The 23,954-nt window shown below is 36.3% G+C and overlaps 2 protein-coding genes across 2 annotated transcripts; one reads left to right on the top strand and one right to left on the bottom strand.

Moving 5' to 3' along the window:
- Nucleotides 1-17,596, top strand: LOC120342199 (inositol polyphosphate 5-phosphatase K-like). The gene is made up of 11 exons (XM_039410928.2): nucleotides 1-465; nucleotides 1,645-1,749; nucleotides 2,121-2,229; nucleotides 3,225-3,341; nucleotides 5,618-5,787; nucleotides 6,410-6,521; nucleotides 8,917-8,994; nucleotides 10,519-10,621; nucleotides 11,799-11,899; nucleotides 13,173-13,313; nucleotides 13,592-17,596. The coding sequence occupies exons 1-11, from the start codon at nucleotides 440-442 to the stop codon at nucleotides 13,859-13,861; spliced, it is 1,332 nt and encodes a 443-aa protein (XP_039266862.2). The 5' UTR covers nucleotides 1-439; the 3' UTR covers nucleotides 13,862-17,596.
- An 859-nt stretch (nucleotides 17,597-18,455) lies between these two features.
- Nucleotides 18,456-23,479, bottom strand: LOC120342628 (centrosomal protein of 76 kDa-like). Its single transcript, XM_039411539.2, has 2 exons — nucleotides 23,256-23,479; nucleotides 18,456-21,361 (listed from the first exon to the last, which is right to left on the bottom strand). The coding sequence occupies exons 1-2, from the start codon at nucleotides 23,440-23,442 to the stop codon at nucleotides 19,530-19,532; spliced, it is 2,019 nt and encodes a 672-aa protein (XP_039267473.2). The 5' UTR covers nucleotides 23,443-23,479; the 3' UTR covers nucleotides 18,456-19,529.
- Between the last annotated feature and the right edge of the window lie 475 nt (nucleotides 23,480-23,954).

Below are 23,954 nucleotides of genomic sequence, written 5' to 3'. Positions count from 1 at the left end.
AGTTATTTGGTTTTTATTATGTAATGGTGCAAGTGTTTTTAAAATGTACAAACTCAAACAGAATTTATATTCACACCGAGCTGGTGTGAAGAGTTTTGGAATAAGCTAAATCGGAATATAACGAAAAAATCTGGAGGAAGTCTATCAAGTTGACAGTTGCACGGCTGAATAAGTCTCGTACAGCTGGCTGGCTGGCGAACGCTTTGTTTACATTTTGCGGTTTCGCAATTTCTGCAAGGACTTGGGTTCGACGATTTGTTCTGTTGTTCGCTATTTTCTCTGATTTCAGAATTGATTAAAACAGTTTTTGTTTTAATTGCAACGAAAAAAAGTAAAAACGTCGAGTTTTTGGGTTGCGATTTTGGTTGTGTTGCTGGCTGCCTTCGGTGCTATCCACTGGTCAACAGACAAGGAAGTGGAAGAGAACGTTAATGGAATAATGGCGGATCAGTTTAAGAAATTCAGGTAGGTTTTTTTATATGACTGATTATAAGATCTTACCATGAGTCCCGTACCGTACTTGTCAGAACTGGTGTAGACTATTAACGACATTGATTCATTTATAATGAAGGTGTAGAATGTCAGAATTAGATAGATAGTTTACTTTGAAAACTCCACAATCTGACAATGGTACAAACAAATAAAGAATGGAGAATTCTGGAGTGCGAGCAAAACCTTTAAAAAAGTTTAAAACAAGATTCGTATCATTTGCCCGCTCACCAACAGCATTCACAAATAAAAAACTCAAACTTTGTTAAACAAGGCTTGGGCCAGAAATAAATACAAAAATACACAAAAAATATGTGAATGTAATAAACTTTCTGGCTGTTGTTTACTTTTAAAATACTCAAGCTAAGAATTCTTATATAAATCACAGGAAACTCAGAAACTAGAAAAGGGAAGCCAAAAAATGCTGAAATGGTTAATAACAGAACAGCAAAATATTGGTTCCATTACATTTGAACCTACGTACTATTGCACCTATAGAAAAAAATTTTGTTTTACGAATATTTGAACCCATACTAACCCTAACCCATGGATTTTAGCACCCACATATAGATTGAACCCGCGGATATACACATGGGTTCAAATGGGTTCAACCCAAAATATTATATCATTTAAATTTTAATTACCTATTCCTCGATCTCGGTTAACTCAACTCAAAACTGCTCCTTGTATTTAATTAATTGTCCATTTCGTCATATACAGATATTATTACTATATTAGCCTATATCTTTACATGGCATTGATTATAACACTGCCGGACACAGGCTTGTATAATTTTGTAAGGGGAACATGCGGATATATTAAAAACTGATCTTATCAGAATTATTGCACTGTTGTATTAATTGTTAAACATCAGGTTTACGCATCCCGAAAAATTTTATTTTAATCTATTTCCATTGTGGCTGTGATATGCCATATCATTAAGCTGTCTTATTAGCTTTCCCGTTCTCCCAATATAATAATGAAAATACAAAAATAATAGTCTACTATCTGCAGTAAACTGATAGATGTCTTATGTACTTTCTTTCATGGGAGAAATAAATAAATCCTGCATATTATCTAATTCCCAGCACAGGGAGGCTATCTCTATTCTCTATCATAAAGATAGTTATTTTCACCTTGTTAAATATATTCCAGAATATTCGTCAGCACATGGAACGTAGGGGAAGCTGATCCATTGGATGAGAAAGATATTGAAAAATTATTGAAATCAAATGTTGAAGTTGATTTCTATGCCATCGGGTGAATAGCTGTTATGTTTTTAGTTTCATAACAAGGTTTTCATGTTATTGCAGGAACCTTTTTACTAGCAATACCTGTCTAAAATATAAGGTCCTAGTAGTTTTTTTTAGTTGTGATGTGCTGTTACGACTTTTGCTTTGAATAACTTTCTGTTCAAGCCCTCGGTAAGGTGATGAAGGTGAGTAGGGAGTACCCAGTTGGGGTTTCTGCAGGTTGTGACCCCTGCATTTAAAATGTGAAAAAAGGATTTTTCTATATTAACTTCAGAAGGGAAAAAGCGCCAGGGTGTTCAAAAGTTTGGTTGTGGTAAATTATCTCACATGTTTTAGGGAAATAATAAAAATTTAAAATTATATCAATATTTTTTCCAGGTTTCAAGAAATCAAAACTGGGGCGAAAGAAACTGCGAAAAGTTTCATCAAATACGATGACTGGGCTCAAGCTGTCATGGAATTTCTGTCAAAGAAAAGTTTCTATTTGGTAATATAGATTTTTAAAATTTACCCTAGGGAGAGAAGAGCTGTTAAAAGTGAACAACAAACTAATTCAGACTCTGATGAACCCAAAAGGTCATATCGTTGCAACTCAGTCACACACCAAAGCATCTGTCTATTTATTATTTATAAATGTTTGCATATATTGTGTGTTTTATGGTTTGGCAAATGAAATAAACTCTCTTCCTCTCTCTGAAAAGGAAGGGTTAATTTATGGGGAACCATGGTCCCTGATTCAATTGCCAAACCCATGCATGGTAATCAGTAGATTGATGGCGAGCTCATTCTCCTCCACGGATATCCAAGACAGATAGAAAATTAAATGCATTCAATAGTGGTTATATTTGATATTGTAAATATTTCATTTTAGATATAAGGTAGATTAGAATAATTTATTTTGAAATTTATCATTTTGACAATTTGATATCGGACATCAGAGAAAAGTAAAAGTTAGGCCAACTTCTAACGGTGTTGAATAAAGTTGTAAGTCAAAATAACATCTACCGGTATCTCAATAAACATCAGACAAAAAAAAAGAATTGACTTAACTTCTGACTTTGTAAAATGAAAAATCAATCAAAACAATATTTATCTTAACTACTCAATTATAAAATTTAGATTTAATGATGTTGCAATGATTAATAAAACAAATTTTGTTGTTGAACATTACTCATTATGAAATTAATCATTATTGCATAATCAAGAATATACAGGGCAGTCGCTAGAAATACAGAAAATTAGTCAAACATTTTGTCAGTCCCCAAGGCGGATTTTCACATTTGAAAAGAAATATCATTTTCTTTTTTAAGTCAACTTGTTTCTGCCTTCTTCCTTGATGTTGGTGTCAAAATAAAATAAAATAGAAGTTAAAACAACTTAGAACCTAAAATAAATGAAAACATATCGAAAAATAAATAAGCATGCATTTTATTCGTTATCATATTGAAGTTTTGTGAAACAAGCTTCACTTTTTTTTGACAGATTGAAAGTGTGAGAGTTCAAGGGATTTCACTGAGTGTTTTCGCATCAATCAAGCATCTGCCGTATGTTCAATTTGTTAAGACAGAAATTGAAAGAACAGGAGTTGCTGGTGCATGGGTGAGTCTTTATATATATCAGTTTTGTGTGAATGTGGGTGTGGCATGGGCGTTTCTTTTTTATATACCATTTCCACTCAAACCAGTGTCAACCAGCCACTTTTTCATGGTGATCACTCTTGGGGCAGTGTGTCTCATGTAGCATATCATATTTAAATTATAGTAGTGTAATCACAGATCCCAGGTCTCAACAAGTCTTTGTCCAAAAAGTGTTTAATCAAAAATATGATTAATTGGGTGGGCGATGCTGAACAGGAAAGGTCCATTTACTTTTATAATAGGCTATGTATCTTTTTACATTTTCTATATACTTTTACAGTACTTTTAACATTTTGAAGATTGGAAAAAAGTTCTATATTCTTTAATTCTTTTGTTGAAATAAAATTCTCACAAATAGTGAAATACATCAACAATCATGTTTTTACTTCTTTGCATTCAATATACGTCTGATTGTTTCGTCATTATCACAGTTTACGCACTTGTATATTCGTCACAATTCAATTATACGGCTATCTTAATCATTCGTACAGGTACCAGTATCCGTCCTTGTGGGCGCTCCTCTTTCCCAGCCCGCAAAATATCTTTTAGTTTCTAATTTGGGCCTCTGGTGGCCCAGTCACTCAACTTTAGGAAGCTCTGTTTTAGAAGGAGGAACTCTCAGACAAATAGTTCAAGCACCATTAATAATGCAGTTAAAAGCAAGCATGTCTTCATTGCCAAGAGATTAGAATGGTGATGAAGAATAATTTTGCCAGTTTTAAAATGAATTTTTCATTAAGTAACTCTCAAAGCAAGGTCATTAATATTCATTTTAAAGAGTGTTGGGTTTATTTTATAGTTTCTGACAAGTTACAAGATTCGGGACATAATTTTAGTTCTATTACATTTTCGGGGGCTGTGTGTGTTAGCCAATTAAATATATTGGTATACACACTTTTGAGTACTTCGGAAGTATGTGCACTAAAATGGCGCACAATTGGAACCCTAACCTCATACACAAACTATGTTCACGTTGTGCGCTATCTTGGTGCACATACTTTGGGAGCACCCACTTCTGATGCACCCATGATATAGTACCTAGTCTCTAACGAGTTGGAAGATTCTACTATTTACAAAATTTCCTCTACACTCTGTTGGGTAGTCTGTTACGCAGCTTCTTTACAGATCACCAACTTTGTATAAATCCAATGTTTACAAATGAAGCATAGCACATTTAACCTAATGTAAGTCTGTTAACACATTACACAACCAAATACTTCAATGAGTTGAATAGAAAATAACACAAACATGTTTCTGACAAAATGGGAGAAATGGCATAACCCAATACGCTCTAATATATCTATTGGTCTGCAAATTAGTTTGTAGTGAGTGTAGTGAGGGGTGGATTTTGTCATTAAATGCCTCATATGGGGCATTTAAATAAAGTACAATTGACCCGGTACAAGAAGTATTGGGCCTAACTGACATTGCAGCCTCGCGAGTTGAAGATCTTACATTCAATTCGTTTGCATGTTTGCAGGTCAGAACCCCCTTTTACAATCTAAAAAAAAAGATTATTTCTGCATCATATACAGCAATTTTTTGTAGATTGAAACGCTTTTTTGGACAAGACTAAGACTCTTGGAAACCCACGTTTCCATAGTCTGATGAGTTAGAAGATTCTACTATTTATGAACTTTCATTTGCACCCAAAGATACTTATTAGGTGTATATTGGACTGCAAAATTTTTGAAAATTATGGTGGAGGTTGATTTTGATGGATTTTGCCATTAACTGCTAATAGGACAATTGACCTTGTTGGTACAAGAAGTGGGTGACCCTTTTACCTGGTGGGACCAACTGACATAGCATGGTTAAGATCTTACATTCAATTCCTACGCCGCACTTTGTTCAGTGTGAAATAAAGGGATTGCAGAATTTTAAGAATTGCAGTCCTTCATAAGACAGCCGCTCCTTGAGTTTTAGTGACTGATTGTATAAAGATTTTTTTGGAGTGGAAGAGGCATAATTGCTAACCATTGTTTATGTGCATGCCATCGCATTTCTTATCATAGTTAAAAACTACTTGTCTGGAGAAGTCTGACCTCGGTCGGACGTAACGTTACAGAAATACATTTGTGTTAGTGCGCAGCAAGACTGTTGAATCAAATATTAAAGTCATCTTTATTTTTGCCACAGCACGGATCCACATCCACAAAGGCATAGAGCAAGGAAAAGTAGCCTCATATTTGAATAGTGAATTATTCTTTTCTAGCTGTCTTTTTTTAAACTTTGCAGGGAAACAAAGGGGGAGTCGCAGTTTCATGTAACATCTACGGACAGAAAGTTTGTTTTTTGAACGTTCATTTATCGGCTCATTTGAATAATGATGACGCAAGGATTGACGACATCAATGAGATCATGAAGGAAATGGAATTCGGAGGAAATGCCACTGTGCAAAGTCATGAGTGAGTATTTTGTTCTATGAGGAAGTCAATGTTATTTTAACTTTGCCCGAAGGCCTTGCATTCAGTTAAAATATTGCTTGTTTAAGACCTATTTCAGCGGTCCCCAACCAGGGGTTGGACGGGGGCCACAATGCCAGGCGCAAAAAAATCAAAAAACCTCCGCAAAGGGGTCAATGAGCCATAAATGGTTGGGAACCACTGGCCTAGTTTGAAGTGATATTGTAACGACCTATACATATTCTTAGGCAACTTCTTAGAGCTTAGTTCAGTGTCCTGTTTAAATTATAATACAATTATAATGCTGAAGCAAAACTTTGGAACTTAGTTTTTACATTCGCTAGCCTAGGGCCGTGTTTGGAGTAGTCTGCAGTGGTCTAGTCAGTTTCGTGTGCTATATCAACGTACTGATACCTCTGGAGACCAGCATGACAGTCTGTATACCCCTGAGCATGCTTCAGTGGTTTTACCCACAATGCCATACCATCATGTTGTGCTGTCATTGGTCGGTTGAAGAATGTGAAATAGAATTAGAGCACAGTTATTCCAAGATGATAATCACTTAGACGAAATCTAAATGATAACATAAAAGTTTTCATAAACTATTCTTTTTTTCAATTCACAGTCTGATTCTCATGTTTGGTGACATGAATTTTCGGATCGATCATTTTAGCCGAGAGGAAATCTTGAACCATGTAGCTGAGAAGAACTATCCTGTCTTGTGGGATAAAGATCAGGTAAACTGTAATTTGGGGGGGGATCAAAACAGTGGTTTTCGAACGATGGGGCACGGGCCACAAGGGGGCGTAAACAATTTTTTTATTTTTACATTTCTGTACTCCTGAAGTATGTGAACCAAGATCGCGGACACAGGAACGTAGTATGTGTACCAGGTTAGGGTTGGACTATTATTTTATTCCAATTTTCCTTATTTTGGTTCTATTACGAGTTCGGGGACTAGCCAAGTGACTCCCGTAGTATTTGTATCTGAATTTATGGCCTAACCCTATCCTGATACATATACTATGTTCCGGTGTCTGCCATCTTGATTCACATACTTCCGGAGTACCTAGATGCTACATTTCTTAATTACTTATTTTCAACGTGTTTTCTTGTATAAAACATACTTCCCCTTGCTTCGAAGCTTATTGTTAGCTGGTTGTTTTTGAGATGGGCGTGAGACTTCGCAAATTCTCAAAAGGGGGCGTGGCCTGAAGGGTTGAGAAGCACTGTATTAAAAGGACTTGCTACATACATATGCCTCCACATAAGATTTCATAATGTTCTTTCAACAGTTGGCTAAAATTTTGTCAACATTCCAATAACAATATCAGTTATATTATATCAGCTTGGTACTTGGTATTTTTTCATTTAGACTAAATTCTTGACCGATCAAACATAAACCAGACATTGAATCATAAAAGCAATATATTTATCAAAATTTTAAAAATAGCTTTTATGAAGCCTGAATTAGATATTATGGCCTTTTGATGTTTCAACCACTTTCACTCGTATTATTATATTCTATGCTTGCTTGAAACAATACTTTCACTATTCCTTTTTTTGTTGTTTCACTTATATTTACTCAAATTGTAAATCAAATAAATTGTCTGTGCTTGGCAATTATGCTTTGAATTGTTTGGTTAATAATTAATATGAAAACTATATGCGGGTATTTGGTACGACTGTGAACAAAGCTGAACAATTTACTATACCAGAATAAATGATATTTTAGATACATTTTGGAATGATTGTTTCCATAATATCTTTTGCATATAGTTTTCATATTAATTATTAACCAAACAATTCAGAGCATAATCGCCACGATCTTCATGTGATATAGCATAGGGGATCTTCATACGATCCTGTTCATTAGGTATGACCAAAATTTCGCCAAACATAAGGTTCACATGCTATATTTACACTTGAGAACTCAGGTTTACGTTATTTTACACTACGTTGGTTTAACATTTGCCTCGAACACTTATCAAGCCTCACTCTGGATTTAATAAATTTTGAAGGTAATGGAACACCAGGAAGATTGAGACATAAAAAATGGTAGTAGGCTACATGTCATTAGCTGCTTGTCTTGAGACTTGCTCAGATAAGGTTCAAATAAGGTGAATTTCCATTCAAGTCAATCATTGCAAGATTAGGTCCCATAATACTTTTAGCCTCGCAATAATTGCATTCACGGTGATTCACCAAGAGAAAATTAGATTAATATTTTTTATTGCTTTTGAAATTCGCTTGGCATTGACTAGAATGAGTTATTCATTATTAGGGCTGGGCATTTCGAATCGAATATTCAACTCGAATCGAATAGTTAATTATTCGAATCGGTTCAAAGCTAAATTTCGAACCGCCGCCATCTTGTTTTTTGTTTCCGCCAATGATCGAGGTGAATGTCATATGTCAGTCAACGCAATTCTAACATATGACTATTTTCTGTAGTGAGTTATTGTTAAAGCGTGTTTGTTATTGTGTGTGAACGCTCACAATCTATCTGAGTGATGTATCCTATGTCTTCAGTAATTTATTTGTTAGAGGACCAATTACTATAAAAAAAGTCGCTTACAATTATATATTTCCAAGTATTCGAAATTCGATTCGATTCAAAAAAAATGATTCAATCCGATTCTGAAATCACAAGATATTCGAAAATGCCCAGCCTTATTCATTATTTGGTTGGGCTTAAGAGTGTGTATAATGGAGTTAAGGATTTGAGGTTATACAGGGTTGGATATTTTAACTTTCAACTTTTTTTAAGTTGATTCTTGTATAATGTATCTATCTGCTTTTGTTTTTGATTCGAGTTGTCGGATCTTCCGCTCTAAATAAAGCTCTAGTATTTATTAGTATTTGACTCTAGCATTATCTTTGACTTTCAGAAAGACAATGTTTTGAGAAGGTTAATAAGAGAGCCAGCCCCAAATTATTTTTTATCAGTATTGGCACCTTTTCATTGATATCATATTGATATCGTTATTGGCTAAAGAGGTATATTGGCACATCTCTAATAGAAGTGCCAAGCCATTTCCTAAAGTGGAAGCATTACTGAATCAAAATAATGCTGCATGACCCCTATTCTTATTATGTACTTTCCAATAAAATCAAATATTTATTTTTCAGTTGAAAAAGCATAAGAAGGTTCACGACTTATTAGCGGAATTTGAAGAGGGAACACTGGACTTTGATCCTACATATAAGGTGATTTATATACCAGAATCAAACTTTAGTAATTTGCAAATTTAATATTTAAGCCAATTTTTTTGGTATTCTCGTAGTGTGTGTACCAGGGTAGGGTTAGGCCATAATTTTATTCAGATTTTGCTTATTTTAACTTCTATTACGAGTTCGGGTACTGCCTATGTTAGCCAAGTGAATATACCCCTGCCCATAGGTTTCAGTTCCTTTACAAAACTAAATGTAAAGTAGGCGAACAAAATTAGTCACCTCCACATTGGTACACACACTTCTGGAGCGCCATTTTTTCTGTTATTTCTGAATTTATTTCAGCGTTTCAAAGTTTTACAAATGATTTACACCTCTCTGAGAAAGCTACAAATGATAGCTTATTATGTCAATTTCCTAAAAGGACAAATTTTAATATGTGAGAATGTTTGGAAAGAGTATTTCCGCATAGCCAGCATATGAAAATGAAATTTAATTCAAAATTCCTTAACTTAGGTATTATGTCAATTTCTCAAAATGACAAATTTGGATACGGGAGAATGTTTGAAAGCTTATTCCACATTGTCAATAGCTAAAAATTAAATTTCCAAATCAAAATATCAGAATATTCAATTCGGAAATTCCTTGTTGTGCTTTTGTGTGGTAATGCCGAATAGTCTCTTTCAACAGGCATAATATTATTATGTTGTGTACTAGAGTCTGGGAATTGTTGTGATTGTGATCAGCTGTTCATTACTTGTTCCTTTGAGATTACTTTTGCAACCAATAACATGTTTAAGACACCCATGATGGGAATTTATAGGCAATGAGTCACAATATGGAGTGGAACATCAAAACTTTTCAAAAATGTTATCAAGTTCTTTCAAGCTGAGACCGGGGTTTCCAAAGTGGGGTCCGCGGCCCTTTTGGGTCTGTGAAAAAAATTTGTTATTTGGCCCATTGCTTGATAATACAAAAATTAAGTGTTTAAATTTGCAAATACACTTTTACTGCTTCGCAACCATGCTGAAGACACTGATTCTTCACTTGTTTCAATCACACTGCCCCATTGTGATGTCACAGTGCTGTGGGCCTGTGATATCACAGAGAGAGTTCAATTACTGCAGATGTGTAGCTGAAGCCTTTTTGCAAGTTTATGAAGTTATGTCATCTCGCTTTTAAATGCTGTTTCACAACGAAACAAGTGAACCCATCTCAATACACTCTGTCATATACTTTTGTTCATTTTTGTGTTGTGATCTTTTAATGTTTTGTTTTATTGCACAAGGCCAGGTAATCATTGAAAAAATTTCAAGGGGTTCGTCATGGAATTTTTTATTAAAAAGTTTGGTAACCACTGAGCTGCTAAGGTATAAAGTTTAAATTTTGCAAGAACTCAAGAGTCTACAGTGGATGAGTAAAATCGCAAGCACCAACGATTTGCAGAGAGCTACACTCATGTTAACAAATATCAGTCACAGTTTCACAATAAATCTTATTAAAGCAATTCAAATGAGAACTCTGTATTGAAAAATACCAAAATGACAATTTCTCTTTCAGTATGATCCAGGAACCGATACATATGACACCAGTGAGAAGAAGAGAAAGCCGGCCTGGACAGACAGGATATTGTGGAGGGTACACCCTGAAATCAGGACTTCAGGTTGGTTGAATAAAATATTTGTCTGGTTGGCCACGGATTTTGACTGCACTCAAAAATACACAATGATTTATTTCTGGTTTTCATTCAATTGCTCTGAACAACACAGATTGTACGCCATGAAGTTAGACCAGTGCTCTTCAACCGGGTATACGGGATACCCAAGTGTATACCGTACCATCAGTTGGGTATACAACTGATAAAGGGTATACAGCCCAAGTCAGTGATTCTAAACTCTAATATAATAAATTGTAAAATAGTCATGAAATAAAAAATAAAAAGTCTTTTACGCAAAGAACCCACGTGAGCACATTGTTACATCACAAATTATATAGATAATACGACCAAGTGTCTGGGTTGATGATTTCAGTTGCCATGCGCTTCGTTTAATTTGTGTTGAACATTACTCACCTTGACGCTAAGGCCGTCAGTCAAATTTATAACTTTTGGACACTAGCCTATTAGATTGCATGATGATATTGCAGTACAATATGTGTTTGGATTTTATTGTTTTTTCAAGACTTATAAACATTGGTGTTTGTAAGGTATACAAAGTTCTTGAAAAATTTTAAATGGCATACCTCGATAAAAAAGGTTGAAGAACACTGTGTTAGACAACATTGAGATATATGCTTCGGATCTTTGTCTTACTTATATGTCCTAAACAAGACTCTGGAAAGGCAATGTGCCTAGAAACTTAATGATCAACTGTTTCTATGTGCCAATCCTCATACATTTCCTTCTGATACTGCGCTACTGTATTTTTGGAAAACCGCTATATTTCTGATTTGCATCCCCACCTTATTTATTAGTTATTACCTATCGATTTTAATTGGTAAGTATGTTGATAGGTATTTGTCTGTCTGTCTGTTAGATGCACGCGATATCTCACGAAGGCGAGATCGAATCTGCTCCAGATTTCGCATGTGCATTCATCTTATCTCGTACCAGAATCCTATTGATTTTGGGCGAATTGTGTCTTATAATTAGCGAGTTATTAATTAACTAGTAATGGGACACAAGGTGGCACTATGGAGTAAGAGCGCTGTTTTGGGGATCCCATAACTTTTGATTGATAACTCTTCGGTCTTTGACCGATATTCTCGTTACACTCTTAGTGAGGTGAGGAGAGCTTGCTGATTAAACCCGAACCTACAAACAATTTTTTGTTCATTTTAAGCTCCACCATTTACGATTTCCTTGATCGATGAATCATTCAAGAATCACAAAACATTTCAACAAAGTGATCATAAACCTGTTACTGGAGAATTTGAATTCAAGGTCAGTTGATAAATAAAATATGCTAAAGGACGATCCCAAAACAAAAATTGGGGCATTTAGAACATATCTTAGAGCAGGGGTATGCGACAGGCGGCCCGAGGGCCAAAACACGGCCCCCGAGCCATTTAGTGTGGCCCTTGTCAACACCCAGATTTTTCCTCATCAAGCATAAAATCCTAATTCGACAATATATGTTTAAAAAGACTCTCACATGGGTAGAAATACATAATGTTTTTTTGCACTTTCTACTTATCGATTTTAATCGGCAAGTATGTTGATAGGTATTTGTCTGTTTGTCCGTCTGTTAGATGCACGCGATATCTCACGAAAGCGAGATTGGATCTGCTGCAGATTTTGCATGTGCATTCATCATATCTCGGACCAGAATCCTATTGATTTTGGATGAATTATGTCGTATAATTAGCGAGTTATTGATTAATTAGTGATTGGACACAAGGTGTCACTATGGAGTAAGACCGCTGTTTTGGGGATCCCCTAACTTTCGATCAATAAGTCTTCGGTCTCTGACCGATATTCTTATATAAATTTTATTCATTTTTGTTTAAGTAATTGAAGAATTTATGAGTTATGTTTTTGGGGTGCACTGTATTTGTTTTTTTTCTTATTTCAGACTCAAATAAGTTTTGATATAAAGTTGACTTGATTATTTTCCATTATGATAATCTCGTCCAGACTCTTGTTAAATATCATATAAAAACAATTCATTCCAATTGCTTATAAAATTCGCTAATTTCAATTTCTTTCTAGATTACACTATCAGTAGAGGTGCTAATTTCAATTTCTTTCTAGATTACACTATCAGTAGAGGTGCGCGAGACTAAATCCCAATCTTTTTTCAATGCCTTCGTGGATCCGTATTTGTTAGGAATACGCTCGCCACCGCACCTCAGATTACTCTGTGTGAGGTTCGAATCCCATGCAGGGATGGTTATGTGCGAGAGGATTGCTGGACTCCTCGTCGCGTTCACGTAACTGCTGGTCGGTTACGGCTTCCTCCACCATCAATTCCATGCTTCTGAGTAAAAAAATAATTAACTAATCCCATACCCGACATAGAATGGTAACCTGACGAGAGGCCGTGGTTCGCCATATGGTTAAACCGTCTTATCGGCTTTCCTCTCCCCCGGGATAAATATGTAAATACTATCCTGTCTTATGTGTGTAACACAAGGATGCTGTAGCAGGAATAAAATACCATAATATGCATTTCAAGAGTCCTGCTGCACACTGACACGAATATATTTCTTCCTAGATCGTTGATATCCCTTTCCTTGAACCCTTGCTCAGTATAGAGCAGCAAGGTGATTGGATGACAGACAGGAACGGGGAATACACTGTTGAACTATATGGAGGAATGAGATGGAATAGCAAAGACTATGTCGGACTTTATAAGGTGATTTTGCTTTGTTTGTCTTTGTAACAAATTTTCAAATAAAAATACCGGTATTTTAAAACCATTTAACATCCAATTTTGAACAAATTCGAGTAGGACGTCCCTGATTGATAATGCGCTAATGGGCATTAACACTTTATCGTAGCACCAGAAACTTTTAAGGATTCAGGAGTATCGAGCCAGAGCCGAAGTTTTATTGAATGACTCTCCATAGTCCATAGTTATGCACATTTTTACCGGAATTTAAAAATTTCTTCACAACTTTTCTCTTTTTCCAGCACCCTCTCCAAGATTTCCGATCCTATCAAACCTACATGTATCTGCCTGATCTACGGAAACGAAACAGTAGCAGCAGTAGCAGTTCTAGTGATGATGAGCAACTGGTTCAAAGGTCACCACAAGATGTCAGCACTGAGACAAACGACAGGGTCAAACATTTGACCTTCAAAAAGTCACAAATCACAGAGCGCGGAATGTTCGTTCTTGGGTACTTTAGTTATAATATGCAATGTTTGGTTGCCGTCACGAAACCGTTCCAAGTTCGGTGAATCATGAATTTTTACTTTTTCATGCTTGATCAGGTATAAACCGAAGAAATTTTTTTATTCAACGCATTCAGAAGATTCATAAATGCTAATTTCTATGCAGTAGAGGCTCTCTCAAGTTTTTCATTTCAGTCTTGTATGCCTTCCCGATAATTTCACAAGATGGCGCTTATCTAGTTCAAATGGGAGTCGGTTACGACTGGACTCCTCGCTGTCATGTGGAATTCACATGGCCGCTGGTCTGTTACAGCTTTCTACACCTTTAGGTTTGTGCATCTGAAACAAATAATTTGATAAATACTTGATTATCTGTTTCTCCATGTTACTACTGGATAGTCCCAGCTTTCTCCATCATTAAGTCCATGCATCTGGAACAAATAATTGGATGGAAACTCCAAAAATAGAAGCCCTTAATGGTTAGATACCAGTCGCTGTTTTTATAGGCCTTTTTTGAAGCAAAATTCACGAATAAGCACGTGAAAGTTTAATTTTTTTTTATTGAGTTATGTAGAAAATATATAATGAGGGATATATAGTTTATCCTGTGCTTTTATTTTGTATTAAATTCTTGCAAAGTAGCTATTTTTTGTTGTGCAACATTGTTGCAATTGTTTTTAATTTGAGAGAAAATTTACACTAATAGGACATAGATCGACTCTTTATTGTTTTTTGATTCAAGAAATTTTGCGGGGAGTCCGGAAATTTACATCTTAATCCAAATTTTGATTCCTGGTCGATGAAATGATCGAACCTGGTTTTGTTTGAGAAAACTAATATTTAACCACAAAAACTTTGCGAATTTAAGACTTTCATTCTTGAAAATATTGTCATTTTAAGTATGAACTCCACTCTCTTCATACTTTTATGAGTTCGAAAAACGACTCCTTTTCAATATATTAAATCAGGGCTTCTCAAACTTTCAATTTCGCGACCCATTCCAATATATTGAATATATTTAAATTGTCCACGGCCCCTGTTCATGTTTGAAATGCTAAACAGTTCGATGCAAGCGTGCCATTTTTTGGGTTTCGAATCAAAGTGGGCATTGTTATACATGGCACCACTTCTCGGATTCTATGTATTCTTTCTATTTATGTTTTGTATTAGGTTTAATATTTGTGTTTCGAATCGAAAGTATAAAAAAGTACTAAAGATATAGTACTTTGTGTGAAAGTGGTGTCACTTTGCGACCCCTAAAATACATTGCGCCCGCGCCCTCAGTTTGGAAAGTCCTGTATTTAATCATGCTATTTAACGCTGATACATAATCCAGTGTGAAACAACAATAAAAAATGGAAACTGCAGCCTATGTTACTACTATACTCAGTTGCAATTAAAAGTTTTATATTTTAATGCTTTATATATATTTTGCTTTATGAATATAGATTTGAATATTTATGCGAAAGCCATTTTAATTAATTTAGAGATAATTGCATAATTAAAGAACACTGTCGAACAATTGAACATTATTCAAATTGAAATGTTGGTTTGCCCTTGAAGCAGATTACATACTCACAGCTTCTCTTGTGAGCTTCCTATGAATTGGGTACTCCAGAAGTATGTGAACCAAGAATCCGGACACCGGAACGTAGTACGTGTACCAGGTTAGGGTTAGACCATAATTTCAGGTACAAATACTACAGAAGTCACTTGGTTAGTCCCCGAACTCGTAATAGAACTAAAATAAAGAAAATTGGAATAAAATTATGGCCTTGCCCTAACCTGGTAAACATACTGTGTTCCAGTGTGTGCCATCTTGGTTCACATACTTCGGGAGTACCATGAATTGTAATCATCAATGCGTATGATCCTTCGGCGGCTTCTGATTTGGTGCAATCTGAGCATTTTAACATATTATTTTTTAAAATTTTTATTGAATATCATTGCATTTATACAATGCTATCTTGATACAACGCTATATTTAAAATTGCTTTCATGGTTGCACAGTAGACAAAACAATCTTTATAAAATTATTGGTGGATAATTAGTACCCCCTTTTATCACTGTTTTTATGGGCTTGTAATCCCGAACGTTTTGGATTTTTCAGATGAGCATATAGCGTTACAAAGTTTATGAAGTGTTGCTTGCATATCACTGTATGATTCCTTAGCACAGTGGTTCCCAACCTTAAATTGCTCATGGGCCAGAGACTTTTGGCACTCATGCCCCCATCCCCGTTTATCATTCCAGTGATATTTGTAGTCTTATTCTGATTGGTTGATTCCAAATTCCATTATGTTCTAACAATTCATGCTCAATAAAGTGAAAACAACTCAACTAGTGAAATAACCTTATCACGCAATGAAACTAGGAATAACAGGGAGTTTCCTTGTGAAGTGAAAAGTAAATGATTTTTGCACCGAGCATAGTGGCCCATCTCCAACTGCTCTGTGGCCCCCTCGGGCAGCCACGCCTCCCGGCTGGGAACCACTGCCTTAACGTTTCAAAGAATATTACATCCTTAATCAGAGTTTTAGTTTATCAATGTATTTAATAATCTGAGCTAGTATTGGCAATCATTTTAGCTGATGCATTAACATTTTTTTCTCTCATTTTTATGTTTCATGTATTCATTGGCATTTTAATCGCTTACTTAGGTATATTTTAACTTCAATTGTATCATTTGAAATTTATAAAGATTTAGATTCAATTTCATCAGTTACTCATCAAAGTGATTTAATAGAATGCTCAAATCAAATAATACGACTTGTTTGAAATGATTTATACTTGAATATCAGTATTTTTTTCAAGCATATACTAAGCGTTGCTGTTTTAGGGTGTAAACCTGAAAAAAAAAATCGAAAAAAAGGCAACATTTTAATTCCTTATAGATTGCCTGCCATATTATGACTCCTAATAATCATTTTTCTGCTCCCAATGAAATATCAGCCATGCTTTGATATACTCTATATTTCTTTGTAGTATTAGTAGTTCTTGACACGGGATAGGTTGCCTTTATCTTTGCTCGAAGATCGATCTTCTTTCTTTCTAATTTTTGAGTGAGTACATCGTACATGTGACCTTACTTTGAGAAAACTTTCTTAAAAAAAGAATGAGGCTTGTAAAATTAATCCTAACACTGGGAGTGTAGATTGTGTAGTCCAGATAAAAATTCTAAAATGCTTTACTTTAATTCAAAAGGAAATACAGCGTTGCTTTGATACTACCTGGATTAATGACCCTATCCCAGATTAAACATTTGGGTACTCCTGTAGTGTGTGTACCAGGTTAGGGTTTGGTCATAATTTTATTCTCCTTTACTTTATTTTAGTTCTATTACGATTTCAGGGACTGTCTGTGTTACCCGAGTGAAAAGCCAGTCCCTTTATACAACTTGATGTAAAATAGGCGAACAAAATTAGTTACCTCCATATTGGTACGCACACTTCTGGAGTGCCAACATCTGTATATATATGGCCTTACAAAAAGAATACAAACCTAATTTAAGCACTTGAATAGTTGTGCCATAACACTCAGTGCAATTCCTTTAGTTCAATCATTATAGTAAAACTGTGGCGAAGAAAATTATTTCAGATCTACAACTCTGATTTTACTTCAAAGAATCTTAGAAAAAAAAAGTGATTTTTATCATGGTAAGGTGGTCATGATTAAAAAAACTGCAAACCTTTATTTAAACCTATGGCCACCATTAATTTATCTGGTAAATCTAATTATTATGAAGTGCTGAATGTTGATTCTATTATGTGCAAATGGTTATTAATTGAAGAATATGATGAATTGTTGGGTTTGTTTTAAAAGGTATTATGGGGTGTCTTAAAGAATAGAATAGTTCAAAATGTCTTTTCCACCTGGGGACTGATTATTGAGTGCACCATTGAAAACGAAGACAGTTTTTGTAACAGGGGTTTGTTTCGAAATTTAAAGAGTGGCGTTCAAATTTGACTCTTTGAAAAAGCGAAAAACCTCATTTTGAAAAAGAGTAGCTATCTCAGAAGAACACAGCAAGATTATATACTACTATCTCGTACATAACTTATTAAGAGCATAGTGAAGGCTGACAAACTCAACTCAGATTCCACTACTCTGTTGATGATAATATTTCTCTCCCCATGTTATGAGAGTCTTATCGGACGTGAATTGGACCTATGGATCGTTTTGTTATTAAGTTGTTGTTGATCATTATGTTATTAGCATTCCCTTTCTTCTTGTGAAAAAGTTGTTTTTCTCATTAACTACTGGAACTTGTGGCAGTTACGTTTGCGTTGGTCTTGACGTTTGTGGTGCGTTTTGGATTACCGGTAAGTGTCCATTACATCACATACATGAGCATCACTTTCTTGTTCTATAGACTGCTGTGTGGCGCATCATACCACTTCACTTCCTCCACCATTAAGTTTTCGAAAATAAATAACTGGCTAACTGATCCCATACTGACATAGACTGGTAACCGGACGGGAGGCCGTGGTCGCCATATGATTAAACTGCCTTTATCGGCCTTTCTCTCCCGAGTGATAAATATGTGAATTCCATCCCACAATCAAGACTCGTACTATATTTCAATTGAAAACTGCTACGATTGTTATTCTGAAATCCAATGCTTTCTTGACTCAGGAAGCAAGCACAAACACGACAAAAGTGAGGTAATAAAAATCTTTATTAAATACAGTATATCAGCAATAGAATAATACGAAGAGAACCTAGCCTCTTATATAGTGAGTAATAAATATATGAACTGCTGGAGGATGACTATTATCAAGGTCCAGCTTGAGGTGGTTTGACTTATTTCTAACAAAACGTATGTCTGGTGGAGAGTAGGGCTGGTCGTACATGATGATTTCAGAATTGAATAATTTTTCGATTCGAATCTCAAATACTTAGAAGATATGTAGTTGTATTGACTGTTTTATTGCAATGGGCCCACTCACGAAAACAAGTAATTAATCTATTAATCGGACAGTTTGCAACAGGTTTCATCAATGACCTCGATGAAAAGAGTCCTATGTCAGAATTACATTTCAAAAATTGTAAATGAGGACCTATGGGGGGGACAAAAAAAAGATGGCGGCTAATCAAAATTCGGGAGATAAAAACTAGCGAGAAATAAAACCGGAACTTCGGAGCCATATTACAGGGATAAATCATCAAACTGAGCAATCGAAAAGAATAATTCTCATGTTATGACTATGGTAAAGTCTTTGCACAATTGCCAAATACAATGGTTTTTGAATTGCTCGTATTCAACAGTCGAAATCCATAAAAAATTTGGGAGACTCAAGGACTGCCTAACAATTTGATCATATTTATGCATGGTGAATTCTTAATTTCAGGAATATTTAAATTTGTTATATTTGATATCAAATGATGACAGAAATTCGAACCTCAACTTCTGAAATTGTGAAAGAATGTTGTTAAACCAAGTTGTGTTGGTGATAAACCAAGAGAATATGAACATGCATCAGTGAAGGAACTTATAAATGAACAAAGTTGCAAACCAATATTGAAAAAAATATGATGGTGCATTACTCAACATTTTTATGCCACAGAAGAACGGGTAGCCAGGAGCACGTTTTCACCTTTTTAAAGTTTATTCGACCACTTGGTATTCTTTAAAAATATCCAAACAAATTTTGGAAATAACACTTCCAAAAATTTCCATGATTTGCAATATTACTGGTTTTCACTCAATATGTCTTTGGCAAAGTTCAGAACATCACAACACTGACTTGTATTTGCATGCAAACATAACCCACGTTGCGACAGCGTCTTCAGGAAACACAAAAACTTGGACACGAACCGCTAGTCTCACGCTATCACCACGACAACCAAGAATCTCAGAACAGACTTGGTTTTTGAGACAAGTTGCAAACGCTCTTCTTGCGTTTCGGTGAAGAAATTGGATCGGAAAACCTTTGAATGTGTGGCCGTCTGGTACCGCTCTGCGAACGGCCTCTTGAAATTCTTCGTTTCCAGATGCAGGTGGCTCCCCCCCACTGGCTCGCTCACTTTCGTATGCGGCTAACGCAGGAGAGAGGATGTAACATAAATGGTCGTCCCAGCACGTTGAGAGTTCCAAGTCAAGTCGATGTTCTGCTACGAGCATACGGAGTTCCGTCTCCATTTGGCTGCTCACAAGAGCAGGGTCAAGGGTCGGAGAGAGCAATGGCGCCACCGGTGGGAAAGATGAAGACTGCGCACAAACGGATTTCACAGCTTCAAAACTCATTGGCTTCCATTGAGATGAATTCGCTAAATTAAAGTTGCATGTTTCAACAATATCAGACGGTTGTGAGTTTGCGTAAAAAGCTTCGTGATTGTAAATACAACCAATACTCTTGTATGGGTGATTGGTTACAGGTTGCTTTACTGCTGGTGGATCATCTGGCGCCACCATGCGGTGGATGTATCGATGACCTGTAACTGCGTCCCAGAAAATTACAGTCGCACCTTCTGAATAACGAGTCACAACCCAGGTGTATGCTCCACCCCTGTTTTTCGACCCGACGCAGACGTAAGCGTCAAGTCCGAATCCAAGCAATAAACTGCATAGAAGATTAGAATGGTCTTCGTGGTCGCCTTTTCCGAGAGCGAAAAATGCGTGCGAAGATCGCCATTGTTCCACATTACCTCCGGAACCCACAGTTGGAGCTCGCTCGTATCCTAAAGTACTAACAAATCTCGCTGCTTGTCGAGGTGTATGAAGCAATCTACCAGCTCGAAGAGGTTTCACAAAACTACAAACAGGGCGGTTTAAACCAGTTTCATCCTGTGCGAAAATTTTTACAGTACGTGTTTGATGTTCCTCTCGAATTTGAAGATATTCTCTCCACCATTGTTTTGCATAAACTAGAAAAAGTCGTTCTTTTTCCGCAGAACGCCGCCTTTCAAGTTGACATTGTACGTCTACGACTTCTTTTGTCAAACTCACACGGTTTTCTCGTGGCACAACTTCTAATTTAGCTTCCAAAATACCAGCTGGGATTTTAGACTCCGCTCCAACACCCATTAACTCTATCGACACCTTGTGGGATCCCTGTGGAGTAGATAAAACTTTCCGCCACTCGAGGGAGTCTGTTCCAACTAGAGAAATAGTACCGTCAGGGTCTGTTCGGGTTAAGATAAGATGAATCGGATCACAGATTGATAACATAGTTTCTGTGTCGGCCATTCTACCCCCCTCACCAGCAAAATGTGTGTGAAGTTCGAGCAGAAACCCTTCAGACAAATCAGGTTCGCAGGCAACTTGCACAGGTCGTGACCTGAACCTTTGACCCCGGAATAGCAAATGAAGCGTGAAAGTTGCACATGGTCTTGTCGAGTCGCCAGAAACGCCAGGATATTTCGGGGCATTTAGATGATCAATAAAAGCCTTTCCTCCGAGTATTTGGATAAAAATGTAACGCCGTGTCGGATCAACAGCGACTTTGTTTTTCAGTTCCGCTTGAATTAATTCTTCATCAAGATTTTTATGGATGGATGGTTTTGTTCGAGCAGCAATGATCGGCGATTCGTAACGAAGTCTCTGCAGAATTTCTTCCACAACACCTGAGAAAGTGAAAAAAGAAATTTAAAACTTCAACTCCCAACAATGGTGAACTAACTAGGCATTGATGAAACATGTTGTTACTTAGGATAGGATTTACATATTCATGGCATAAACATATGGCGGACCAGGGCCTTTCGTCCGTTTGCCATTCCATGTCGGGTATGGGATTAGTGGTGGATGGTGGCGGAAGCCGTAACCGACCAGCGGTTACGTAAACCACCCTACAGCGACGAGAAATCCTGCAATCCTCTCGCACATAACCACGTCCCGCATGGGATTCAAACCCACGCAGAGTAATTAGAGGCGCGGTGACGAGCGAATTCCTAACGCTTAGCACGATTAGCCGCACCGTATTGTGTGTGGACACTCAGCGAACTAGCTGCGTGATAGATTATGTGTTTTCACCAATTTATGTGTCTGGAAGACACATTACAATAAAACAGTCAATACAACTACATATCTTCCAAGTATTCAAGATTCGATTCAATTCTGAAATTATCAGATATTCGATAATGCCCAGTCCTAATAATTGCTGAGCAACGCTCTTCTTACTGTGTAACACGGCTTGGAAAATTACAAAAATTCAAGCGTCATTGCGCTGTAATAATCATGTGCAGTAAAGCATTTTCAGCATTGCGTTGCAAACAATATCTGAAGACTCGTTCATCTCAATTAGAATAGTTCACCAAATAAAATGTATAGGATGGATAACGGGTACAATGTAATTTGTTTGTGAGATTCATCATTCCCTTTCATTGTTATCATATCATAAAAAATTGAATATGTATTCCCTTTCATTGTTATCATATCATAAAAAATTGAATATGTAATTGAAAATTAAAATTTCTATCTGCGAGCATCAATGAGATGACTGGAGGAGTATGCTAGCAATACTGCAAACTGCAAAGTGAATCATGATTATTGATTGAATATCAAAGCGGCCATAACACTGATCATACGATCAGAAATATTTGCGCACTGATACAATTGGAATATTTAGTTGTAATCAGCAATTTGTTTTTCCACCAACGGTGGAAATATGTTACATACATATATGGTGTAGAATAATATAGAAAGTATCATCACTATATTCAGATACTTTTGTCGATGCAGTTATATTTGGGATCTAGATGAAGAATCAAGTCCACATATCTGGAACAAATAACTGGTTAAGTGCTCCCATACTCAACACAGACTGGTAAGCGGTAACCCATGAATCGCTATGTCAGTGGATGTGGCCCTTAAAGTGGAGTAATAAACAGGGGGCCATGAGTGCTAAAAGCTTCTGGAAGAGGGCTACTAGCCATAAAAGGTTGAGAACCAAAGCGTTTTTCACACCGTGAGAATGAACCCACAGAATAAATATGAAAATCCTAATCCCAGACCTCAAGTAGCTTACTTACCACTTACCAGTGTTGCAGTACACATACGAACAAATGTATTTTTGTCAAACTTTTCCAGGCAACCATATTTCAACTACCGTATATGCTCGTTTTACCGCCCGATCTTGATTGATTGATTGATTTGATCTTGATCAAACTTTTCCAGGCAACCATATTTCAACTACCGTATATGCTCGTTTGAATACCGCCCGTGTGAACAGAACATAAATAAGGGTTGGTGCTTGAATACCCGCCCGATGTAAAAGCTGATTTTTCAGTGGTAGAGAACAATAGGAAATAAGAAGCGCTTTTGTCACAATGGATTAATGTCATCCAATATTTGTCTTCAAAGATACCGTAAGTTTTGTGTATAATTTTACTTTAAAAAATGACAAAGAGCCCGCGCTTGAATGAGGGCCGGTTTGAATAAGAGCTCGGTTATTGAGTTTGATTAAAAAAATATCGGCCCAGGCTACAAAACGAGCAAATATGGTAAATTTAAATATATCACCTTTTCTTTTCAAGTCTTCCATTATGTCCCCTTCAGATATTTCCGTCCGATCATGTCCAGCTCGTTGTTGATTAAAACTTCCGGCCAAAACATCTTTAATCTGAGTCTGTATGTTCGCTTGTACAAGTTGGTTATGGATAATCTGCTTCAACTCCGCAAGCTTTTCTGGTGGAAGAGCTGACGCCATATTCACTGATATAATGACGCAGTTAAATGATTAAACACTGTTTCGATATAAGTATACGTTTATTTCGACTACTTACCAGCATAACATACGATATGATCAGTTTTTATTTATTTGTTTTTATCAACTACGGCAGGGGTCGGCAACCTACGGCCCGCGGGCCGAATCTGGCACACCTACTAATATAATCCGGCCTGTGGCACATCACTGAATTATAGTAACAAAACAGCTGTTTCGACGATTATAGTCTTACATACCAGAATTTATTGTGAGACAAGTGTAGACTAAATTATATTGTTACCTAACAAGTATATAATTCACAATTACTCGTTTAATGAGCCTATAATTTAATTATAATTTAGACAAATGGCAACAAAACGCAGAAAAGTTGATGCTAAGTGTAAAGGGTTCAATGGCACCGATAATATTCAAATGGAATTTTTTGAGATGCAATGCAATGAGGAAATAAAGCTATATTCTATTCGAGAGATGTATCGTTCGATTTTCCACTTTCT

Source organism: Styela clava, chromosome 3, assembly GCF_964204865.1.
Source record: "Styela clava chromosome 3, kaStyClav1.hap1.2, whole genome shotgun sequence".
Taxonomy (NCBI): Eukaryota; Metazoa; Chordata; class Ascidiacea; order Stolidobranchia; family Styelidae; genus Styela; species Styela clava.
The sequence above is the reverse complement of the archived record's forward strand: the minus strand, read 5'-3'. Positions and strand labels throughout refer to the sequence as shown.

Excerpts from the sequence above, each read along its gene's own strand:
- LOC120342628 (XM_039411539.2), bottom strand. The coding sequence starts at position 23,442 with ATGGCGTCAGCTCTTCCACCAGAAAAGCTTGCGGAGTTGAAGCAGATT. Across the intron at positions 21,362-23,255 it reads GGAAGACTTGAAAAGAAAAG|GTGTTGTGGAAGAAATTCTG; the intron begins GTGATATATTTA and ends TCACTTTCTCAG.
- LOC120342199 (XM_039410928.2), top strand. The coding sequence starts at position 440 with ATGGCGGATCAGTTTAAGAAATTCAG. Across the intron at positions 2,230-3,224 it reads CAAAGAAAAGTTTCTATTTG|ATTGAAAGTGTGAGAGTTCA; the intron begins GTAATATAGATT and ends TTTTTTTGACAG. Across the intron at positions 6,522-8,916 it reads TCTTGTGGGATAAAGATCAG|TTGAAAAAGCATAAGAAGGT; the intron begins GTAAACTGTAAT and ends TTTATTTTTCAG.